The 26,326-nt window shown below is 36.2% G+C and overlaps 1 protein-coding gene across 1 annotated transcript in view; it reads left to right on the top strand.

Annotated features, from left to right (window-relative positions):
• The window catches only part of LOC113114203 (calmodulin-regulated spectrin-associated protein 2-like), a 33,630-nt gene that overhangs the window by 2,773 nt on the left and 4,531 nt on the right, over positions 1–26,326 (top strand). Inside the window, 15 exon segments of the mRNA XM_026281022.1 lie at positions 5,358–5,617; positions 14,329–14,490; positions 15,655–15,732; positions 16,974–17,115; positions 18,783–18,922; positions 20,604–20,694; positions 20,784–20,868; positions 20,971–20,996; positions 21,174–21,240; positions 21,330–21,578; positions 22,162–23,926; positions 24,400–24,536; positions 25,102–25,322; positions 25,676–25,772; positions 25,959–26,024. Coding sequence (XP_026136807.1) covers positions 5,358–5,617; positions 14,329–14,490; positions 15,655–15,732; positions 16,974–17,115; positions 18,783–18,922; positions 20,604–20,694; positions 20,784–20,868; positions 20,971–20,996; positions 21,174–21,240; positions 21,330–21,578; positions 22,162–23,926; positions 24,400–24,536; positions 25,102–25,322; positions 25,676–25,772; positions 25,959–26,024 — 3,586 coding nt within the window.

Here is a 26,326-nt window from a genome sequence, read left to right as displayed (position 1 = left end):
AAATAAAATTATACGAAATGTGGAGCGCGTGTGACTACATCGGCGCTGCTGCACCAAAACACAGTTGCTCACATTAATTTGATCCTGCTGGATTCTGTCCAAGAAAAATTGCTCAGGTCTCATTCGGCACAAATCGAAATGTTTCCATATTCGCAATGTATTTGAATGTTAAACTATTATTTATAATGTAAACTAGGCTTGTACTTAACACGCATTCGCATATAGACGGAAAAGATGATCCTCTTCATATGAGCAAAAACGTCCTTGGCATAACAGCAGAGTGGACCGGTATACTACGGTCTATTTAAACTGACCAGTGTAACCTTTTTAATGTTTAGTTGACTATTTTATTTTGATAATGAACAGACTGCGATGTAAGTTTGAATCGCTAGAATACACGTGTGCAGCAGGCTCTGGGGCGATCGAAACAGCTGAGACATTAAAAAAATATATATATTTTCCGCAAAAGTGTTTACTTTCATTTGTGCACACTCACAATAAAAACAGAAGATTTGTGCTCTTGTAAAATAAAGCAAACAAACAGAATACGTTGTCATCCTTTTTTTTTTTTTTTGTGAACTTATGGAGCGCCCACACTTCTGTTTTAAATCCGTTAATCTTAATTATTTAAGTCGGATATATTTCGCATAGCCTATTTAAAAAAAAAACAAAAAAAAAACAAAAAAAAAAAACATGAAAACAAATTGTTATTTTTATTTTGGGCCTATTACTTAGTAGGCTATAAATTTTCCTTAAAGCATCCCATTTTGTCCCAGGGCTTAGAACCTGTGCCCTAGTCAGGTCCATGCAGAAACTTGTGAACGATGCTCGGCGTCACCGTTTAGTGACAGCAGTGAATGCTCCAGGAATGTGTCGGTCACAGCGCCTATTAATCGCTGTTTTGAATCCAGCAATTATTTATTTAGAAATGATAAGATCTGATTATGACAAGTGTGGTATAAAAGCTTTGTTTATTAGAAGAATAATAGGTTAACTGGAAAATGTTAGATCGCGACCATGCTTTTGGACCCCATAGTCTTCATTTACGCGGCTTTGTTCTGGTTTGCCGGTTGGTCACGAATTTCCACAAATTCAGTATATTTAGGCATTGTTTATTTTCCTAAATCTTCATAGTCTAACCCTCTAATTTCCCAGGTTTATTTTATTATCTTTCGCTTTTAATAACTGTTTTCGCATCTCTTAGGCCACTGTGGTAAACATGGGAAGGGAAATTAAAGATTTCATGAATTAAGAATTCGCTCGATTTATTAATTTATTCCCTTATTTCACTTAAATCATGGGTTATTTAGGGAACAAAATTAATGAAACATGGACAATTGCCACATTAATAATTCGTAGGAATGAATTAACAAGTTGTAGGAATGAATAGACTACCTGTCCTGTCACTGTGTCCCGCAGCCCTGCAAAGAAAACAGTTATCTGATGAAATGATTAGTAACTACATTTCTATTGCATTTAATGTTGAAGAACTTTTATGTTGTTTCTATTTTAATGTACTTTAAAGTTTAAATCACATTAAAAGCTTAATTTGTACATTGTGAATGAATGATGATGCTTTTATATATCGTCACCGTCACTCACAGCCGCTCGCACGTGTTGAGTGCGCATGAGCCACACGCAGCCCAACATTGAATCGGTTAACCGACCATCGACAGCCTTAATCGATTGCATCTCTTATCGACAATTAATCGATCATCGATTAATCGTTGACATCCCTAGTACTTCATCATTTTTACATTTCTTCACACACTTAATAAGTAGGCTACACTTTAAGAGGGTCATATGGTGCAATTTAAATATTTCCTTTCTCTTTGGAATATTACAATCTCTTGGTGCAAAAAGAAGATCTGTAATTTCAAAGACTAAGGCCTCGAACCCAAAGAGATATTCTTTATAAAAGTTATAAAAAGTTATAAAAGTTAAGAGTCAATAGCTCCTAACACGGCTCGTTCTTACACGCCTCCACATGTCTACGCATTTTATGGAGGAATGTTTCCTGATCCTTGGAGAGTAGACTACAATGGCAGCTGTTCTAACTTGCAGACTGTAAGTACGTTTATATATTTAAAAGATTTCCCACTGACAATTCAAACACGCTGGTATTATCATTATAATCAGTAATTATGTCTCCACTGGATGAAACAAATGCTTTGTTTAAAATTGAGTTTTAATATGTTTGTCTCGGCGCTCTGGGACACATGACATCAGAGTATAGAAAGGGGTGTAACATTTCCGTCACGCACTTGAGGTATTCGGCCAATCACAATGCATTGGTTAGCTGGCCAATCAGAGCACACTTCGCTTTTCAGAACGATGAACTTTGTAAAAATTGACGAGTTTCAGAAAGGTGGGGCATAGAGGAGAAACAATAAAGTACATTGTGGAAAATAATGCCTTTTTTTTTTTTTTACTTAAACCACATAAACCCATTTCATCACACCAAATACACAAAATAATGTTTTTTTAGCAACATCATATATGACCCCTTTAAGAGTGCAGTTTAATTTCAGATTAAAAGTTTTAATTTAAAGTACATAATTTGATAATCTTTTATTGTCCTGCTAAGGAGTAAATTTAATTACTAACTGTTGTGTTATCCAATATTACATTAAAAATCCATTTAAATTTGACATACAAGTTTCAGAAATTGCAATAAAGTATAATTTATTTATCATGAATGCATAACAGTTCATTCGGTAGTAATCGTATTTCAAAGACAATTATGAAATTATATTTAAAGATGTACTGTATTTACTGTAAGTCCTACTGTAAGTGGGTCACAAAACACTCTTAAGTTCAACGAATTGCAGTTAATAGAATTTAATAATACATCTTCATTTATTTGCAAATAACATATAATCTAGTGTCCAATAACATTAAATTAATTTGCACTTCAGTTCAATTCTTTGCATGCATATTATTTCCATAACAAAGACTTGTTTTAAAATTATGCTTAAGTGTACTTCTTTTTGACAAGGGACCATACATACAGCAACATGTATTTTGTATCCAGTGATTTTGTCAACATATTTCATGCAAGTAATTTGTAATACCTTGGTTCATGAATGTGGTATTTTTTAAAGTACTATGGTAGTTTTTTTAGTAAGGGTGATAATATCTCCCCATCCGTCACTGCTCTTCACAGCAGAATGAAACTGCTGATCAGCATGAGAAACAAACACAGGAAGACGAGCCGCCCCATTGCAAGGCATCCTCAGAATGGAAACAGAGTCTGGTGGATGTCTGTTCACCCAGTTACTTTTCTCGGAAATGAAAAATAAACAAGGCCACAAACAGCTGTTTTGAATGCCAGTAGGCCCTCATAATGACATTGTCCGTGTCCAGTCTTTCCCTCCAGCCTAACATCTGTGAAATACTGCACATACCACAACAGAGAGAGAGCATTCGTTTCTGTTACATCACTGAAGCCTGAGGAGCGCTGGGAGTGTGTGACATTCACATGTGACTCTCTGCACTGTTATTCTCTCTGTTAACTGTTATTAAGGACCAGGAACGCTTATGTTATGTTACATGAGGGACTCATAATGTGGAATGTGAAAATTATTACTTTCTTTGTGTCTTAAGATGATAGCATCAGTTTGCTATTAGCAAACAACAACAATCCAGTTAGTTAATGATGAACAAAATCAAGTCTTGTTCTACTTCTTTTTTAATTGCTTGAGAAGCCGTTTCACATTAAAGAAGAAAAGACAATTACAATTGCTGTCCTTAACATACGTACAATTTGGTCAATGTCATTATACTTGGAATGATTATATGTCAAGAACATCTTTAAAAATCTATAGAATGTAGGATTATTTAGAAAACACATGACCTAATTGACCTTAAGATAATAATTTCATAAAGGAACTGAGTTATGTTTCCTTACTGTAACATTTTAACTCACAAAAAGGCAGATTTGAACTTTTGAAAGGCTTTTGTGAGCTGTGGTGACTCGCTGCCTCAGGCTTTTCTCTCTCTGACCCCTCACTTCCTCCCTGTGTTTGTCGTGCCTTCGAGAGCCGCTTCCTGCCTCTGTCCCCCATCTAGCTGGGATAAAACGTGGGGGAAAAAAACTTTCCATAACCAGGCAGCATGTTCAGGAAAAACTGTGAGCTTTACAGAAGCAAATGTGTGTGTGTTTTCGCTTTTGGCTCTGAACTGGCGGAGCCTGCGGGGAAAAGGGTTTCCATTGACGCAGCAGCATTTTGTAAAGATTTGGAGGAATTTTTTAAAGAGTTTTTAAATATTTAAAATACACAAAAAAAACATCGACAGAAGTTATAAGTTAATGCTGGAAATACGTGTTTAATACAAATTGATGATGGTCAACTAGTCATGCAACAAACACTTTTTTTTTTTTTCTCTCTAATTTATTTATTTAATTGTATTAGTTTAAACTTGTTCAAATTGAATAATTTTTTTTTTTTAAATAATAACATTTACTTTAATATATATATTTTTTTCTGTATTTTTTATTTTTAATGTTGAATTATTAATTTGTATATAATTATTTTTCTTAAAATAAAAAATTTCTTTCCTATTTTTATTTTTAATGTGTTATTTTTAAGCAGGAAACAGCAGGAATTGTACTGCACCTTTAAGACACATATTTCCTGGTGCTGAAAAACATACACACAAAGACATAGTGAAAGGAAATGACCCGGGAAGAGCAGGAATCTACATCACCTGTTGTCTGACTCAAACACTGAAGCATTATGGGGTGCCAGGAATTTCCTGCTTCTTCTAAACTCAGACATCTCCAGTCGCAGCTCAGCGTCAGAAACGGAGCAAAATTGTTTGTCTGCAGATGTTGTCATCCTAAAGCTGTTATTTTCTGTTTGTGTGCATCATGACTGCTTTGTCTTTTAGGCAAGTGCTCGTGACTCAGTTTTTGCAGGCCTATACCTGGGTGTTTACACGTGTGTATAATTGTATTTGCTTGCTCCTCAATGATTGCAGTCTGTATGTGTGTGACTCAAATCATGCATGCCTGTACCTGTCTGTTTGTGTGTGTTTGAGTCTATGGTGCTATTCTGAAGATCTTCAGTAAATCGGATTAAGCGGGAGGCACAATGGGATTAGACTGAAAACATTGTGTCTCTCTTTTCAGGTTCCACTTGTTGACCAAGCATTGATTCTAAATCAGATTTAAAGGCACATTAAAAGATTATTCTTTTCACCTAAAGAAATGAATAGTACTTGTTTTCTTTTCTTTTTTTTTGACAAAATGATTTATCCACTTCACGTAACCACCTGAATAAACACTTTTTCACATTATCCTCCAAATTCTTGGACACTTTTGTGTAAATCACAATCTCTCTCTTTCTCTTTAGATTGTGTGCCTGTGGAGTTGGAGGATCCATTCTACCGAGACCAGTATGATCAGGAGCATGTGAAGCCGCCTGTTGTGTCTCTGCTGCTTTCTGCTGAGTTGTATTGCCGTGCTGGGAGTCTGATCCTCAGGAGCGACGCGGCTAGACCTCTGCTGGGTCACAATGCCATCATCCAGGCCCTCGCTCAGAAGGGCCTCTACGTCACTGACCAGGAGAGACTTGTGACTGAGAGAGACCTCTGCAAGACCCCCATACAGATGGCAAGTGATTTGGCACTACATCTTCATTTTTTTCTGTTGCTGACATATATTCAGATGTAGAGTGCAAGTGTTTATTTTAATGGTGATGTGACCCTGCAAATTATTTTAAAAGAATGTTGCAGTGCCTTCATAGTACTGTAATGTGTGCTTAGTAGAAATGCACAATGCATGGAGACTCGGGCTGTGCAATTTGGTGATTTCTTTTTTTTTCCTGATAAAAATTGTGATTTTAAAAAAGTAAAAAATGCTTCTTTGTAGGGCTGCAATTTGGCCAAAAGTTTTGAGTTAATAAAAAAATAATAATACTTTTTATTATTCTTTTAATATTATTGTCATTATTCAGTAAAATATTAAGTAAAATAAGAAACATTACTGTTGTAACATTTCACTTGTAAAATAAAAAGTCAAACATTTAGGAAGAACATAAAATTACAATACTTATATTTGTCTTAATTTTTGTTTAGATTACCTAATATAATTTATTAACATTGTTAAAGATAATATTTCGCAAATCTCAAAATGAATATTAATTTTTTGTACTGTGCATTATAATGTTTTATTTATTAATTTACTTAATTTAAAATTATTGTTTTTTTGTTTTTAGCTTTTTATTTTGGATTATGTAATTATTAATTATTATTAATTATTTAGACAAAATAGTATAGAATTTAATACTATAATTTATTATGAAAATGTATTTAAATTATTTATTCATTTTAATTAATTAATTTAATCCCTGATTTATGAATGTGAATATATAATATACAAACTGCTTTGTTCATCTGAACAACTTTAATTAGACTTTTTATATATTGAAAGCGATTATGCACACATTTGAATAAAGCCAGATCAGTTTTTGTAACAAGTGAATACGTTCGTTGACTTAAGACATAACACATAATACACTCTTTTTTTCCACTTGCTGGCATATTTTGTGTAATACGTAGAAATGATTACTGAACGAATCAGTGAACGATTCTTTTTGGTGAACGAACTGAAAATGTACGAATCTCTTGAAAGAATCATAATTTCTGCCACTAATTATTAGACAGACTTCTATCTGTATTAGAACTGTTAATGACGACAGAGAACAACAGGGAGAATGTGAGCTGTATGCGCTCAGGCGCTGCCTTTCTCAGCGCCGTCAAAATAAAAGTCCCGCCTCGAACATATCGGCCAAGCAGAAAACTGTATCTGCCGATGCCGATATTTAAAAAATCGGACGATATATTGGCCTCGACAATATATCGCTCGACCACTACAAAACATAATATATATGTAATACCTGGCATATTAATCAGCTTAGTGTTATCAATGAGAATTTTAATGTTAGTGTATCCTTACCCTAAGCTTTCATAAGTCTGCTGTAATGCCTCAATGATGAACTGCCTTTAACTATCATTTTGGATTATTGGGACACTGTTTTCCAAATGAATGTTGTTCAGTGCTTTGACGCAATGTATTTTGTTTAAAGCACTATATAAATAAAGGTGATTGATTGATTGATTTATAGTGATTTTCATAGAACTAGCAAAACAAAGTAAAAATTATTTTGGTGTAGCTGTAATTGTTAGGTTTTCCTTTGTGTTACTCTCAGAAGTTAGGGCAGTGATAACATGAATCTGCTGGTACTGAACTGGTAATGCAAACTGCTGTTTTTGGTGACTGTGTGTAAGCTGCAGTGCACTTCATTTAAGGGTGTTGTAGGGTGTAAAGTGTAGGGTGGATAAGGTGCAGGTCTGAACACTGCCATATTAGGTACTGCTGATGTCTGCATTGCAGTACTCCCTCTCTCTCACGCTCTCACCATCTCTGCAGTAACAGTCAGTATCCTTTCGGTGTTCAATTTTGGTGCTTTTACCTCTCCGAAACCAGAGTGCTCAGTCTAGACCATCTGATTTAACACAGAAACAACACGCACATTAAGACACTAACACACACACATCCACAGCTCTCACTGTTACAGACTCACCCTATGTACAGTAAGCTCTAAAATGAAAACACATTTCGGTATGCTATCAGATTTGTCTTTGGATCAGCCACAGTGTGTGTGTGTGTGTGTGTGTGTGTTTATGATTGGCAAGGTTATTTGGATAAGAGGAGCACATGTGACATGAGATTTAGAAAAAAGAATGTGACCTTCGTCGGTCTGCAAAACTCAACCATAGGTAAACCCACTGTGTCCAAAAACACAGCTTAGTCTCCTGTCTCTGTACGAGTGCACACATTATGTGCACATGGGTGGGTGTGTCTGTTGGCATGGCGATTAGCACTGCGGCAGTGTGTTGAGGTGTGTGTGAGTTGGAGAGGAGGGGTCTGCACTCCTGCGAAACTGCATTGATGAAATTCACTTTAATCAGCATATTTGGGAGAAAAGTGTTGACTGCACATACACTGTCACTCCGAAGGTTAAACACTAAATGTAGTGGTTTAAACTGCTTGTATACAGTGAGGGTCTGATGTAATGAAAATGCTTTTATTTTGTATAATTTTCTAGTTTAATCCAACATTGTGCATTTTTGTTTATATTATAACATTAAATAGAATTGCAATAATTAACATTGCAGAATGTCTTAGTATTTAGTTTGTTCCTGTTTTGCTAATATAAGGCAGCATTCAAGCTGCATGAACTCTGTAAGTTTGTGTGAAACCTGATGATCATGATTTGAGATGAGCCAAACAGTGTCTTGTCCTTTAATGGAGTAACATCTTACCATTTGTGATATTACCGTTTGTTGATATTTCACCTAGAAATAGTGTAGAATATAAAATATTTTTTCTTAATTTCATGTCATGATTTGTATTTGTTTCATCTTTTTTTTCAAAATCCTAAAACTTTTTGTTTATTTCCAGGGCTAAATATTAAAACGATTTTGAAATATTTTTATTCAGTTTTAAATCTGAAGCAATACATATATATTGTTCAAAATTAAATCTATCTGTTTTAAATAACATCTCATGGACACTGTTGAATATATTAGAATGTCTGTATTGTATGTGAGCGTGTGATACAGTAGTTGAAATTAGAGTTCATGTCAAGTGTGTTGTCCAAGACACGCGATGAGTATTTTTTCCGTGTGTGTGACTGCCATATTTTGGTATTTTGATTAAATAATCATCAAGTGTTCTAAAATAAAAGCAAATAAAGTTTGAGAGTGTGCATACAATATCCATATGTATGTAATTTCAATGTGGCCTTTGTGTAGATATTTAAAAACTTCTGTCTAATTTAAAAATTTGCTAATACATTTTGAAATTTTTAAGTTGCTTCTGTTAACATTAATTTAAGAACTATGAGCTAGCTTTAATTATCAATATAAAGTTAACATTTAATATTAATATTTCTATTTATTTACAAAGTAATTCAAAATAGTTTTTTTTTTTTTTCAACCTAGCTATCGGTATCTGTAAAATCCACTATCGGTCGACCTCTAATTGTAATGTTCTGTACTGTACGTGAGACTGAAAGTCAAGAGCAGATGAACAGAATGAAAACTTTTTACAGTAAAGTTCCTAGAAGTACTCTGTTTTTCAGTCTTGATCTCATGCTCTTCACCTTCTTTGGCTGGCAGCGCTCTACCCATTACTCACTCGGTTAGTAGGATAGAGGAAAAGCACAACAGGTCTTTATGCAAAGAGAGGAAGAGAGAAGAAAAGCATGTTTGCATAGCGAAGCATGAACCCTCTGAAAATGGCATTGCATACATCAACACATTGTGTTGTAAAGGATACCTGAGCTCTTAGAAGCAGTTCCAGACCTGCCGCTCTCACCTTTGATGATATGAAAGCAATTCCTGTTCAGACACACTGTCCCAGGCCAGGTTCATGAGCACCTCTTTGGACCTTTGCTTTACATGTAGACCAACCGTTAATAAGCCAGTGTTTTTTTTTTTAAACAGCTGAAAGTATATGACAGAGAAATGTGAAAATCTATTTTTATAACGTACTGCTACAGTATGAAAATTCAGTGTTTGATTTACTGAAGCCTTGTTTGGTGCTTCTTTACAGAAAGTTAAGTGATTTGAAAGTCTCTGTGGTTTGATAAACAGCCTGCAATATAGAGGCAAACTCATAAGATAAATTCAGCCTGACAGGGCCTTGTAATCATCTGCTATCTCTAAACAGCACTGTTTGAGGTGAACTCCAGACTCTGGGTGTTTGTATTTGTTTCTAATATAAAAGATGCAGAAATGTGTGTATAACGTGGAGTGTGTGACAACGAAGTTGAGGATCCAAATGCTACATTCAAAATTAGGTCAAAACAAGCAGGGTCAGACACCAGCAAACAGGTACAATCCAGGGTGAGACAAAAGAGTAATCCACAAAACAGGCAATGGTCAAAGCAACAAACAATCAAAAACTAGATACACAGTCCAGTGATAAAACACAGGCAAGGCAAAAACTAAGAAACACAGGAGCTTGGAAACGCTACAAGCTAGCAATACTCAGCGATGAGTGTGTGTATATGAGTGTGTCTTTTATAGTCCACCTGATTAGAATCGGGGTGTGACTGTAAATTAGTTCCTAAGCAGGGGTTATGGGAAATGTAGTTTGGTTTTCAGTGGCAAAGGTAAGGGATAGAGATCCCTCTAGCAGAGTTCATGGGCACTCCAGCAGCAATAATAACATTGTGTAAATCTGGGTGTTAACCCTAAAATGGATTTTTATGCATTTGCTAGTTTTCTGTACAGAGTATCATATGAAAAAGAAGTAAATATATTAATGTAACAATGCATTTCAGTTTACTGTCTTTGTTTAAAAGTTCTGTCTTATTAATAGACAAATGTTCTCATATATTGTAAGCATTCATCATATACACATCAATATCATTTAAACAAATCTTTGAACATTTCATAAATATTTAATTCCCCAAACATGTGTACTCTGTGTGATGCACCGTCCATGTGTTTGGGTACGGACATTTTAGTAAGTAAATTTGACCCATTTAAACACTAAAGCTGTCCAAAGAGATTTAAACTATGCTGTGCTATCCAGTCAGCCATTATGTCTTATTCATGTCATATTTATACTGAGTTCACTGTTGGTTATAGTGTTTTTCTTTTTCTTTTCTTTATTTGTGAAAAAAGTAGGATTACAAAATCAAGACTTATTTTTACAGTATTTTACAGAATTGATATATTTTGCATATTGATATATATTTTCCAATTAATTATTTAATATTTAGTAAGTATATAAAATAAACATTCATTTTATTGCAGGAGTTATGCATGTGTTATTTACTTTAAAATGTTATCTTTAAAATATTGTCTTTAAGAGTAATAGTGTGATATTACATATACCATTGCTACAGGAAACACTAACCTAAAACATTTCGGGAAATATTTGTATTAGGACAGTTAAGGATGGTTCAGTGGGGTAGTCAATTATGAACTCAGTAACAGCTTTAAATGATTCACTCACTGTCTGAGTAAAAGGGCTGAAACGATTAGTCGACATGAGCGACATTACAATAAAAAAAATTGTCTACAAATATTTTTATTGACAAGTAGTTGTTTGATTTAATTTGACCTAATTTAGAGCCTGCAATAATGCGGTTTGACCAGTGTAGCGCTGTAGTGCAAGACTGTAATTCAGCTCTCCTTGATGCAATTCAAGAGAAGAAGAGATACAGCGCTCAGCACTGCTTCAGAGAAACGCATGCGAGCCAAACCGAATAGCGTTTGGATATGAAAATATATGACGCACGCTTTCCTCTCAATAATGAAATAAACAACAACAACAAAAAATCACAGCAGTGTGAAAGCAGCAGTTAAAAATGCATCTTATTACACCAATGTGAATGTGTGCATGAGCTCAGTAAAGCATTCACGACACGTCTATAGTATTTTATGCAATAACTTATATCAAGCAGCTTTACGGTATTAAACATTATTAGTAAATATTTGATTAATGTGATAGTTTGGTTTGCAGAGATCAAAGCGTAATCTAGCTCAGGACTGTTTTGATTATCATAACCCAGTAAGGTATTTTAAGAGAAATTACTGTACAGTCAAAAGTTTTTGAATGGTAACATTAAGATTTTTTAGATTTTTAATGTATTTTTTTTTTTTTTTAGAAGTCTCTTCTGCTCACCAAGCCTGCATTTATTTGTTTCAAAATACAGCAAAAGTAGTAATATTGTGCAATATTTGTACGGTTTAAAATAACTGCTTTCTATTTGAATATATTTTTAAAATGTAATTTATTCTTGTGATCAAAGCTGAATTTTCTTCAGTCTTTAGTGTCACATGATCCATTGGAAATCATTCTAATATGCTGATTTGCTTGCTGCTCAAGAAACATTTATTATTATTATTATTATTATTATTACTACTATCAATATTTAAAACAGTTGAGTACATTTTTTTCAGGATTCTTTGATGAATATAGAGCCAGAGATCAGAATTTATCTGAAATAAAAAGCTTTTGTAACATTATACGCATTACCATTCAAAAGCTTGGAGTCAATATATATATATATTTTATTGGGGTGGGGGTTATTGTAGAAATTAATACTTCTATTTAGCAAGGATGCTTAAAATTGACAAAGACATTTATAATGTTACAAAATATTTATATTTCAGATAAATGCTGATCTTCTGACCTTTCTATTCATCAAAGAAACCTGAAAAAAATATATTCAGCTGTTTTTGACAGCTCTGAGAACACCTAAACCATGGAGATGAAAAAAATATGAACATACACAGAAACAGCGTGGCAGCACTCATTTGGACATGCTGAATGTTTGGGTGGAGTCCAAAGAAAGATTTTTGAATGCTTACAATAAATGCTTGGTAAGCTTCTTGGACTTAAGATATCACCCAGACAGATTAAAGAGTAAAAACATAAACGCTTGTCATCTGTTAGTATTCATAAGGAGCTTTAGTTTTGCATATTGAATTTGTTAATATTTTATCTTTTAGGCAAAATATGAGCACTTGCTGGATAGCCACATCTGTGTTTCTTCTTAAATGTATTTTATACAGCATGTGGATGTGAATCTTAAGTATTTTCTTCGTTATTCATGGATGGTGAAATGCCAAGACTTGCTGATCTCCCTGGATTAAACTGTTATTTGTCCATTTTAGTGGCTTAAGGATTGCTTGATTAAGTTACATGTCCTTTTTAAAATTTTAATCAGAATGTTAAAGCAGGTCAAAGGGATTTAAGGCCAGTCACAGCCTACAGATTTACACGTTTAGGCACTTGCTTGATGTTGCCTCAAAGTTAAATTTGTAACAGATAATAGAAATAACATAACTTCACATGGAAAAGTACAATTACTTGGGACTAAGAAACTCTACAAATACACAAGTAATGGTTTACCACTGTTTCATTATCCATGGCTGCTATAGTAATTAAGCATTTTATACTGGTAAATGGGCTTAAAGGTGTCACTGTTTAGAATGGGAATTTTCTCATGATTGACAAGTAGTTGAAAACATTAAATATATTGTTAGTAATCAGCTGGACAAAATATATATAACACTAGCCTAGTGGTTTTTGGATATTTTACTGCAAATAACTTAAAATTGTACCTTTAAGCCCATTGACCAGTATAAAATGCTTAATTACTATATCTTTGGATATTGCAATAGTGGTAAACCATTATTTGTGTATTTGTACCATGTCTGCTTTTCCATTCATAGCCCTTAAGATAACTCTAGAGTATTTAAACAAGCATTAGCATTTTGTATCAAGTTTGTATTGGTATTTTGTTTCAGCTTTGTGTAACATGCTGGAAATGTCTTATGAAAATGTATTGTTTAAATAAGAATGTGTAAGGCGTATAATTAAAGAATCTCCTTCAGATTAAGATTTGTTTGGAGTGGACATTTTTTGTTAACTTTTTGCTGTATTTCTAGGGATATTTAGGCAGTTTAATTTAAGGGGAATTAATGAAATCTCATTAATGTAAGATTTTAAGATCCAGGATGGGGCTAAACTTAGCATGGCTGAAAGCACTCAAAAGAAATCCTGTTTTTTCCTTCTTTAGTTTTAGTGTTCTTTAAGGCTCTTATGCAGATTATATAAAATGATATAATAAAATAATAATAAAAAGATATATAATGTGAAAGCTATAAAATATATACAAAAAATATATGTTACAACAATTATTGCAAACGCAATTGAGGAATTCTCTGTTTCACTCTTCTGTAGTGTAGTTTCAAAGGATAGCTACAGTGCAATCCTTTTTTTTCTGGCTGCCATTCTTTCTCACTACCACTACCATCATCCTCATTTGACTCAGATGATATTTCCTCCGCTATCCTGTAGGCCTTTCTGTAATGCTCTGTTCTTGAGCTCTATTTTCAAGAACAGCAGTCACAGTAATATTAATTGCAACTGAACAATAGTAAGTGATGTCCAATTTAGTTACAGATATTTAATCAGAATTTCCTCCCAGTCTAAAATCAATACTTGGAAAATGTAGCAATGTCTGCTTAAGAAGTTGCATGTATGTTTCATGCGCAGACAGACACGTTGTTTTTGACCTCCAACAACAACTTAAAAAAGATATTTAATGTATGAACAAACTGAAACACTGCTTTTCTCAGTTTACATTTACATAAAATTGCACAACATATTAATGTTATTTGTCCCTCTTGTAAATTAGGTCCCTTTTATTAACAGTTATTTTGTATTGGGAATTGCTAGGAAGAATCAATGCTTTTATCAATAACAATCAATTATGTTTTTTGTCAATTTAGACTTCTCACCTGGCACTGATTGACACTCTGATGATGGCGTACACAGTTGAAATGGTCAGTGTGGAGAGAGTGCTGACCTGCATACAGAAGTTTACCCCTTTCCTTCCTGAGGAAGACTTCCCTTATGATGCTGAAGAGGCCGTGACAACATGGATCAACAAGGTGAGATCCCTACAACTCACATTATAATACGTTAGTTGCCTACATGTCAGTTTTAGTGAATTTCAGAATGTAATTTTTTTTCTTAGTGGATTTTTTCAGATTACCCAAAATGTCTTGTTCTTTTGGGTCTTCCGTGCCCCCCTGTTGTAGTGAAAAATATACAATTTAATAGAATAAAATTTAAGATGATGACACTTGCACCTGCTTCTCCTGTGATGGTCCTCAATGAATACTTATGTTTTCCGTTTCCTCTGAGTCCTCCACTAAAAGCAGGACTTAGATGAGCAACGTGTTGGGCAACTTCTTCTCGCAAGTGGTTCTGCGAAATAGAAGTTCCACCATTTCACTTTGCCTCCTTTATTGAACTCAGACTACGTTTTAATTCTGAACACTTTAAATTCTGCAGAGCTCTCATAATATTAGTTTTCACATTCATTTTCACACAAGATATCAAGCGATGTCATAAGATCCTCCTCTTTCTTTTGAAGAATCACTGAACTTCCCTCAGCAGATGGAAGAAGTCTCTAAGCATTTTGCTTGTTCTGGCCCAGTTTCAGTTTGGTCGGAGCTCTTCTTTTAGAGGTCTTATCCTTTGAATCTTTTCCCAACTTTAGAAATTGTTCCATGGAATTAGCACTTTTAAGTTCTGTATTTTCTTTTTTATGTGATATTTTTTCTTTTGATATTTTTGGCATTTTTAGATATTTGTTTGATCTGTTGACATGCCGTCTTTTTTTCCCACTGTTGTGTCTAGCCTGGCCTCCGTGTACTGTGTTTGGGAAAGCTAACTAACACAATACATCACAATAAATAAATGATAACATAAACATGATTTTTGATCATGAAGTTATCTGTTTTTTCAAGTAAACTCTTCATGTTCTGTTGTTTATCTTACCTCTTATAGAGTAAGAAAACACTCTCTAAAGCTCTGCCCATCCCTGTTTTTTTTTCTTATCATGTTTTACCAAGCATCCAGCTGACAAGACAAGTAAAGACATATTAGAGTTAAATCCACACACAGTACTTCTTAGTTTCAAAGATCAATGACACTACACTACGGGGGAAATGCACAGAAAAATCTTCTAAATTAATCTGTGTTTATTTGTGCTTGTGTGTCCCTTTGTAGGCTACATGATTATTTTACATGTTCATTTTCCAATGCAGGTAAATGAACATCTTAGAGACCTTTTGGCCCAAGAACAAAGAGTTCGAGATATAGGAGAACCCTGCCCTGTTCAAAAGGTGAGGAGACAATCATTAAAAAATAAACTCTGGAACAGCTTTTTTTTACTTATGTTGACATGCGTTGAATATTAAATAAGTGATTGATTACAGCATGGCATGGGCTCATACAAACTATACTTTTCTTTCCTTTGAAGTTAGAAATATACTTATTGTGCTGCTGAATCATAAATTGCCCTACAGATGTTTGGGACAATCTACCAAAGTCAATCCACTGATAAAGCTTTAATGAAGACATTTGAAAATAGCGTAAAAATAAAAACAGTTAAAAGATCCTATACTGTATACCAATGTAGCACTTAATATTTAATTTGCATTGTTTGTCAAATACTTTTGACAAATATTTAAATAATTAATGAATGCACTATATTTAAAATATATTTATAGAAATTATAATTTAAAGAAATGACAGAATATAAATATGAAGTTATTTTGGAAACATACAAAATGAACGAAGACTTCAGCAGTATTTACACTATAAGTCTTCTGTCATTCATGTAGTTCTGGAATCTGTTTTGCAGCTTGTTCTTACTCCATTTGGCATGGAAAAACAGTCACAATGAATGTACTGTATTGAGGACTACTTCCATATAAACATGTACAGTAATATTCACAAGTCTGCAGGCCAATTTTATTGTGTAACTGCCTTTGTAACTTTGCCCCTCTCAAGCCACAACAAACTTGAACATACCTAAAAACCATAAAATCCATTAATCCAAACACAAATATCAATGAAGTGAAGATTTTATAAGCTAGAGATGAAATGCTAAGTTTGAGAGACACTACGTAGAGATGTACAGACTTTGTTCACCCCCCGGAGCCGTGTGAGACACTTTTTATTATGGATGTGCACTTTTTATTTTACTTCTTTTGGGCTGATGCACTGCGACACCCGCTGAGTGCCATTAAACATAAAATATTTTTAATATAACTCCATCTGAAAGAACAAAGTTATATACACCTAGGATGCCTTGAGGGTGAGTAATTTATGGGCTAGTTTTCATTTTTGGGTGAACTAACCCTTTAAGTTTCCTTATACAGATCGAATATGAAGAAGATATCAGATTTCTGTGGTGATCTCAGTTGTAACTGTAGCAGTTCCGTAACTTTACATCAGCCCTGTCACTATATGATGAAGTAATTTTTCTCTGTGTGTGTCCCTTAACTGACTGTGTGTCCCTTTAACTGGGTCTGTTTCTTGCTTCTTCTTATGGCAACCATTATGTGTGTGTAATCCACAGGGACGGTACAGGAGAGAGGACTATAAAGCACGTCAGGTTATTTGTCTCCCCCTGGTGGACAATCTCTTGAAGGACAACACAGACGGCTGCTCACTGGCTGCACTGCTGCACTTCTACTGTCCTGATGCTGTGCCACTGGAAGGTACTTATGCAGGAAACACTGAGAAATATGGATCTGTTTCTCCTTCCAACATTCAGCCTTATAACACTATATTGTGAATGCTTTTCACAATTTATTGTGATGACATGATGACATGGCACATTGAGTGGTTCTGAAGTCAATTATGGAGGACATAAAAAGGACTGGGAAATGTCATGAGTTGGACTAAATTTGTCCTACCCGCATGAGTAACTAACGTAGTACTACTAGAACACATTTCTGAAATTCAAGAGCACAATTAGTAGTGATTTTCTCCACTTGTACTTAATCTGATAAAGTGTAATTCTTGTGTAGTTTCAAACTAGACTTAAATGGTTAGTTCACCCAAAAAGGGTCATTAATTACTCACCCTCGTGTCATTCCAAACCCTTAATTAAGATATTTTTTATGAAATCCGAGAGCTTTTTGACCCTGCATAGACAGCAATGCAACTACCACGTTCAAGGACCAGAAAGGTAGTAAGGGCATTGTTAAAATATTCCATGTGACATCAGTAGTTCAAAGAAGAAGAAAAAAAGAATTTATTCAACAATTTCTTCTCTTGTTTGTCAGTCTTCACCACACATTCATTACTACTCTTCTTGTAAACAAGGTGCACCACATTCCTGTTCTATGTCAGGACGGTGGCTCCTGTGTCAGCAGCACCACAAGCATGCATGTATGTGAGAAGAAATTGTTGAATAAAGTTGTTATTTTTGTTTTCTTTGTGCACAAATATTTTTCTTGTAGCTTCATAAAATTAAGGTTGAACCACTGATGTCACATGGATATTTTAATGATGTCCTCACTACGTTGCTGGGGCTTGAACATGGTAGTTCCCTCGCTCTCCATGCAGTCAGAAAGCCCTCGGATTTCATGAAAAATATCTGAAGTTGTGTTCCGAAAATGAACAAACCATTTAAACATTGTCTGGGGAAGTGACCAACAAAACTGCTTATATAAATATACTTTAGTCAGAAAGAGTGTATCCCTACTGTCTTATTCTTGTTTCATTGAGAGTTGTAGTGGAGATCCTGTAGCACAGCCTTCCAACAGAGGCCTGTACAGATAAACTCTCAACCAAATACTCTGCCCCTAGTCTGCCCCCATAGATAACAGACATTCACACACAAACAGCATCAGAAAACTCTCTCTGAAGTCTCTTATGTCAAGAACATAACATTCAGATATTTATTTTAAGTCTTTACCTCATTTTAAATTTGACTTAATGATATAATAGCAGGGTTTCTTTGACGTTAAACTTGATTTGAAAGACAATTATTGGTGCTACTTAAGCCACTTGATGACAACACAAATATCTTTGTCACTTTTGATCCTTGTAATGCATCCTTGCTATATAAAAGTCATAATTTCTTCATAATAATAAGGGTAAAAATGGAGGGTGGAAGAAGAAATGAGCGAAAGGAATAGGAGCGAGTAGGAGTGCGTGAATGGAAGTTTGAGAGAGAACAGAGGAGCAGTTATTCAAACATAAACACGTCTCTCCCCCGTGACTCTGAGGATTCTGCTCGTTACATCACACATTCTGTTCCCGCCCCTCACAGACTTCTATGAAACTTCACTGGCTTCTACTTGAGTTCTGTCTCCTCCCCCTCAGATCTGTTCATAACCTCATTGGCTGTAATGTTGTTTGTTTCCTCCCCATCTAGACATCTGTGTCAAAGAAACAATGTCATTGGCTGACAGTCTGTACAATCTCCAGCTGATCCAGGAGTTCTGCAGAGAAAACCTCAACAACTGCTGTCACTTCACCCTGGAGGATATGCTGTATGCCTCCAGCACCATCAAGGTAAAGCCTGACATTCATGTAGTTTACTTCTCTTTAGTGCATAATATGTTTATGCATTTGGCAGATAATTTATCTGAAATGACAAGAGTCACAAAAGCAATTTGTTGAGGAGCCAACAATATTTGCGATATATGTACAATGCCAGGTTTATTTGCCAACTTGATTAGGAAGCAAGATAGAGAAGATAAGAAATGCAGAGAAGAAAAGTTATTTTTTGTAAATAAATAAAGGTACATTAAAAGTATTTTCCGATACCATTTTACTGAAAGATTGATTGATGGATTTAATTTTGATTGCTCATCCTGACATGTTTTGATAATGATTGTCTTATGGCAATCACTGCTCTGCTTTTCTTCAGAAATCTCATGTGCTGATTTTACTATTGAAGACAATGGTGTGTAATATATATATTTTTTTCTTCCTCGTGATTTAGTATTTAGTTTTCTCAGATGTTTCAACACAATGAATAGGATGTGTATTTCCCATTTGGTTCAGTGTTGCAAACTTTTTATGGTTTCTAGGATACAGATCCGGAGCACTTTATGTGGTGATTTTCCACTGAATGTAGTTGATGAGTAAGTGACCACTGGAGTATTACAGGGAATTTCATCAGGGCTCATGCAGGAAAGGAAAGCCGACCAGTGCGTGTTTTAAATCTGACGGTTTGGGAAGACTGAGTCATCGTTTGTGTGCACTGTATTTGAGAGCGCTGCCTAGTGGATCGCCTCAGACAGTTATGTGTCTAGATAAACACAGTCCATGTGCAGCCATTACCTCACACAGCCATCATCATAACCTATTTTGTTTTTGTGACATTTTCCAAACAGGCAGTCGTGTATTTACCGTTATGTCAGACAAGTCTGTGGTCGATTATGTAAACCAGGTTAAAATACCTGTCAGTTGCTTCAGCCAGTCACATGTACTTGAGTAAAATAAAGGTGCATCTGAATTCTCTGGTCATTTAGGGTTTAAGTGGTGTGTTTTTCACTAAATGAGGCCTCATTCATGAGGCTAACAGCCGCTAACTGCGGTGAAATAAGGTGTCGGGACTGAATAAATCAGCAGAGAGTGCTGGGTCTGTTCTGTTTGTGTCAGCCTGCCCCGGCTGCTTTGTTGCTCTTGTTGAGTCAGAACACCCTTTAATGCACTGAAAGAGACTGTTTCTATGGTTGCTGCGCAGTTGTTTTCATTTAACACACTATATGACGTTATTCACTGAGGAAAGTCAGTGTATTTTGCACAGTTATGGCGTTTAAATAGCTTTAACTTGTGTTTGTGTGTTCGATCACAACAGAATGTTATGTTGACAGAATCTAGACTTCACTGCCACCACGTTCAGATCACATGACCATCCATACTAATCCTCATACAGTATATAGTACGAATACTGTGTGAAGTCTGCAGAATTTCTCTAAGCAAAAAATACCCAGGTTAATATTTTTTTAAAGTTAGCGCCGCACAATTTTTTAATAGCAGTAAACAGTACACAGTATATACTGAGTAGTATATATATACAGTAGCCATTGTCTTGCTTTTTGAATTGCTTACAATTTATAAGAGAACATGACATCTTGTGGTTATAGAGCAACATTACAAACACGTCAGGCCCTTCTGAAGAGAGACCGTCTGAAAGTTTTCATTTTCTTCTCAATAATTTTAGTGTGTGTTTGTGTGTTTTCAGAGTAACTACCTTGTGTTTATGGCAGAGCTATTCTGGTGGTGTGAAGTTGTGAAACCCTCTTTTGTTCAGCCCCGCACACTCAGTACCAAAGGTAATTTCTGTCTCATCTGGTGAGATTATGTTTGGTGTGCATGTCATGCATTTTATTAAGACCAATTGTGTTTATCTTTTCTTTTGTAGTATCTGACCCATCCCAGCCCAATAAAATGGCTCCCATAACCAAACAAAACCTGATCCACAGACCAGGCAGTCCAGACCAGTCTAGGTTTGTCTTTAATACAATGCAAGTCTGAGGTTTACAAAGAATTTAAATAATGAGCTTCTGCAAGTCTGAATTTATATTCCAAAAAAAATATTCTTCCTTTAGGTCACAACCTAAAAATGACAACTCGGGTAAGACTTCAAATAAATTATTAATTAAGTCACACTTTTATCAAACATATTAAAGATTTTGCACCTCATATTACTTTTTTATATCCTGTAGCTCTGTAGATCTGGTAAAACACAGTTGTGTGAACACTTACTTGATGCTTCATGTTAGTAAATGGGTATTTCTTTCTCTCACAACAGTTATCAGGCGGTCGTCCTCCTTGTCGTATGTTGATGGATGTGTGGGGACATGGCCTAAAGAGAAACGGTTTGTGCACTCCACAAACTTTCTATGCATTTGACTCTCTTACTCTGTTTTACATGCTGCAGATGAGTAACTGTTTGTCTTCACCTCAGGTCTTCAGCTCATGGCATATCATTTGAGATTCCACTTGATGACAGCATGAGTTCATCTTCAGGACGTGGACTGAGCCGATCGGCAAGCACTGAAGGTTTGGGTTTTAAAGTTCACCACGCGGCCCGAGGCATGCGGAGGAACCTCTCCTTCCAGCCTGTTAATGGGAACGCCCACAGCAAAATTCATGAGGAGGATGGTGAGGAATCCAAGAGACACATCAGCAGACACCGTCTGGGAAACTACACTGGGTAAATCTTTGTTTTCCTTTTGGCACATTTAAAGCTACAGTTCACTCAAAAAAAGAAAATGTTGTATTTATTTAACCACTTTCGTGTTATATTTAACCTGTGTGTTTTTTGAAACACAAAATAAGTATTAATGAATGGAATTGCATAGAGAAGAACACTGTCAAAATGATAAAGCCGCAATAAAAACAACAACACACACCGTCTATACCTGAACAACTCCTTAGTTAGATCCATACCAAAATTGTAAAAAGGTGACAATATTAATCTTTCTGCTGTATTGTCATTATCAAGTACAGACTCAATTCAGTAGCCACTGATAATCCAGTTTATTTGCAATGAAAGCGTCCAAACTGCAATATTTTGCATACATGCAATGTGTCCAATGTGTAAATGATATGTCTTACACACTAAATTTAATTGAAACTTCAGCACATTCGGCATAATTTAAAAAGAATAGGACAAATGTCACTACCTCGAACTCGAACAGATGTTTTCTGTTTTATTATATTTAGTGGACAGCTTTAATTTATTGAAGTAATAGTTTTCCAAATCTTAAAACCAAAATGAATGTCCCATGTTTCAGGTATTCAAATGGTGAATCAGCAGACAACCCAAGCCCTCCGTATGACCCTCAGCCCAACACCCCTAGTATAGAAGAAGCCCTGAAGATCATCCATGACTCTGAGCGACCACACAGCAGCTTGCAGCCCCCTTCTGGAGACAGCACTTTTTTCCTGCACAGCCCATCTTCCCACAACTCCGCATCTGATCCAAATGATCCAGAGGACTCGCTTTCCAAGGCCAGAGCAGATGAAGCAGACCTAAATTCCACCTCTACTGACATGGACACTGGAATCCATGTCCGTACCGAAGACATCCAAGACGGACAGGATGAGGATTCATCCCTGAAGGACTATTCGGACATGGACCAGGACTTCGAAGCTCGTTCCTGTCCACTTCCGGAGATTTCCGGCATCCCATGTCCAAACCTTTTGGAAACGCGCTCCCTGGCCACTAGCATGGCCTCCTCGTTGGGTTCTGTAGTTCGCATGACCAGCTTTGCCGAACAGAAGTTTCGTAAACTAAGCCAGGGCGATGGCCGCAGCAGTGGGAGTGGCGGTAACACGCCGGAGAGCGGCGACCTGAACATCACAACCCCAGGAGCGTCTGGGACAGTTCGTTCGATTACTCCTGACGCACACAGCCCCTCTCACATCACCTCTCCTCATGATACCTCACACCTGTTGGCGTCGGAGATGGTGCAGTTGAAGATGAAGCTGGAAGAGAAACGCAGAGCCATTGAGGCACACAAGAAGAAAGTCGAAGCAGCTTTTACACGTCACAGGCAGCGCATGGGCAGGACCGCCTTCCTCAATGTGGTCAGGCGTAAAGGAGTTGTGTCCCCACTAGGGGGTGAAAGTGAAGGCCCAGATGGTCGGGAAAAACAAACCAGTGACCTGCAACCTCTAAAGCCTTCGAATGACTCCGATCCCACACTTGAGAGATGTCGACCTGACGGTGCACCGCCGAAATCGCCCTTAGAGGAAGCAGCCGCGGAGGTGGACCTGGCGGAGTATACGCGATCCATCGAGCGCCTGAACGTGTCTCTGAGCTTCCTACAGTCAGAGATGCAGCGCTTGGCACAGCAGCAGGAACACATCATGCAAATGCGTGATCACCAAAGTTGGGTGATTTCGCCACCAGAGCCATCGCCACGTAAACAGATGCGTGATCTGCGCAGCAGCAGCTTAGTTGGCCGAGGTTCGGTGGGGTCACTCTCCCCCATTTTGTCGTCCACCGGTTCGCCACGCACAACGCACCGTTCGCCCTCTATGATCAAAAGGAAGTCTGCGTCTTTCCACGCAAGGACGCCACGAACGCCAAGGCCCAACGACCTGAAGGTCACCTCTTTTAGCCGCATGCTCAACACTCAGCAGTCAGTGGACAGCCTGCCTCGACTTAGACGTTTTTGGCAGAGTGAAGCGCAGTCCAGCCCATTTGCCTATATGGGAGATGATGAGAAAGAGTCCAAAGATGCAGCTGATAATTCGCCTGCTCAGGTGAATGAAAAACAGAGAGAAGAAAAACAGGATGTTGGAGAGAGTAACCGATTCATGAATGCACCAACATCTTCTGAAGTTCTGTCTCAGCCAACAATGGACCATTTGACACTAACAGCCAGTGGACACACGAATGAAGAGGAGTTGCATGAGAAGAAGAGTCTGATCGAGGTTCCTCTTTCTGTTCTGAAGCCTCTGGATGGACATGATCTGGAGAGCAGCAAAGAAACAGAGACTGGACTAGAATCTAGACCAGACCAGAAGATGTGCTGTGGCTTCTTCTATAAGGTGAGAATCATATATTTACACCGGAAGTATAAAGAATTTGGAGAGCAGAAATCATTTACACGTCAAGAAGAGTTGTCTAAATCAGGGGTTTTCAAATTGGGGCCCCCAGTTTAGAGACGTGTAAAAAAATGTGTTTATAAATAAACTAAATCCTTTTATAATTATGAAAAAAGTAGCCAGGGGCTAAAAAAAAAAAAAAAAAAAAAACAATAAAAAAACTTTCATTCTTTGTATTTGATACAAATGGTGAGTGTATGGTGCTCTGTTCAAAGGCTTCAGTGTGTCTTTGTAATTTTAACCCCATTTTAATGTGCAAGTCATCTCAAGTAAGTGTTTGAGTTCAATGTTTGTGTTTTCTATCATTCATGAAGCACAACACAATGTTCTGTCAGAGACGTTCTCTCGTACACCCAGCTGCACATGAGGTACTGTGACAGACTAAATGATTGTTTGTTTGTGTTGCTGTGACTCAGGATGACCTGAACGCAGAGGAGGATATTGCACAGAAGAAGGCAGCTCTGATGGAAAAAAGGCTACGGAGGGAAAAAGAGATGCAGATCAAGAAACAGCAACAGGAGGCCGAGATGGAACTAAAGAAAGAAGCAGCACGGTATGAAAAACACCAAAATCACACAATAACAGAGAACTACACCATCACAGGAAACTAAGCCACATAATCACAAATACTGTAGCTAAATCAAAACATCGTGCTCCCAGATATCAATGTGCACTAGAGAAAAAGTGTTTTTAAAGCAGGTGAACAAACTTTGACTGAAAATTTTGACTGAGCAGTAACAGTTGCAGAGGATCATAAAATGTTTAATGCATGAAGATAGAAATAAACAGTACAATCAATATTTATTATTATGATTATTATTATTAAAAATATAAACTAAGAACGAATTATTTTCATTAATACTCAATAGTATAACAATATGAAGTAATAAAATGCAATATTTACTCTAATATTTTAAAGCATTTAAGTTAAGATCATTCCAGAAGATTTCTCATTGATGACGCAAATTAAAACTACTTGTCACTGGAATATGCTACATGCTAATAAACTGCCATATGCTAATAAATTAATCCAAAATGGTTTGTAAAATCCATTAAACTTGAAAAAGCAAGGTTTTAGGGAAATTTGTTCTTCATACTTGTATTCCTTCCTCAATCAGATTGAAAGCGGAAGAGGAACGTGAGAAGAACGAGGATGAGAAGTCAAGACGGGATTATATAAAAAATGAATGTTTGAGGAAGAAGCAGCTCAAACTGATGGATGACATGGACAGTGTTATTAAGCCACGCCCCCCTAGTGTCAAGCAGAAGAAGCCACGCCCCAAATCTATGCACAGAGACATCATGGAGTCTCCAAAACCTCCAGCACGGACAACCACAGGTACGATGGGAAAATCAGTTTGTTTGTTCTTTTTACACAATAAATCAGTTATTAAAATATGAATTAGAATTATTTTTATATTATGATTATTAAAACAATAATTAGTATTAATAATAAATATGACTCTATCTATATATTTTATTATTATTACGTACTTAGTATTATTAAAAATATTTGTAAAAAATTATACAATTAATAATTATGTATCTACATTCTGTTTTATAAAAATGTTTATATTTTTAATCATATAAAAACTATATTTATCTTAAATACATGTAATATGCTCTCATGATATCCGAGTTTTCTATGCCAATTATGTGCATGTATATATGGATGTGTATTTGTGTGTTCAGGGTCAAGACCTCGTGGGTATTCTGTGTCCAGCTTATCACTCGCCTCCCTAAATTTGGCAGACAGTGAGAGTGTCCAATCAGATAAGAGGACATCCAGGTGAGACCATGTCCTGTTCACTGTAACCTTCTCTGTAAAAGATCATTCAAAAACAGAGAAAATAATGAGTTTTTGTCGAGATAATAAATGCCACACACTTGTATCAATCAGTACTGACACACATCTCTGTTGTCTTGTTCATAACCCTCTGTCTGTGGTATCTCTGTCTTTTCTTTGGTTGCTCAGAGGCAGCAGACTGTCTCCTGGCAGTCTGTGTTTCTTTCTGAGCTCCCCTAAAGGGAGAAAGGGAAGGTCAGTTTGCAGTCAGCATCATGCCCATGTCATTTCAGCTTGGACACTGGACAAACCCATTCGCTTCGACAGATCAGTTCACCGGATCATCAACATATTAATGGAAAACTGTTATAATTATCATCTCTGAATCATTTGTTATACAAAAATCAGTGGCGGTCCTTGTGTTCATGTTTTGTTGTATTACAGTATTTTTGTTTTGTTCTTGTTGGCTACTTTATCATAAAAACAACAGAAATTGGCTCATCTTTTATCAAAAAAATTATGAAACTCAATTTACCTTTTTTTCTTAAAGGGGGGGT

This window comes from Carassius auratus, chromosome 2 (assembly GCF_003368295.1).
Source record: "Carassius auratus strain Wakin chromosome 2, ASM336829v1, whole genome shotgun sequence".
Taxonomy (NCBI): domain Eukaryota; kingdom Metazoa; phylum Chordata; class Actinopteri; order Cypriniformes; family Cyprinidae; genus Carassius; species Carassius auratus.
The sequence above is the reverse complement of the archived record's forward strand: the minus strand, read 5'-3'. Positions and strand labels throughout refer to the sequence as shown.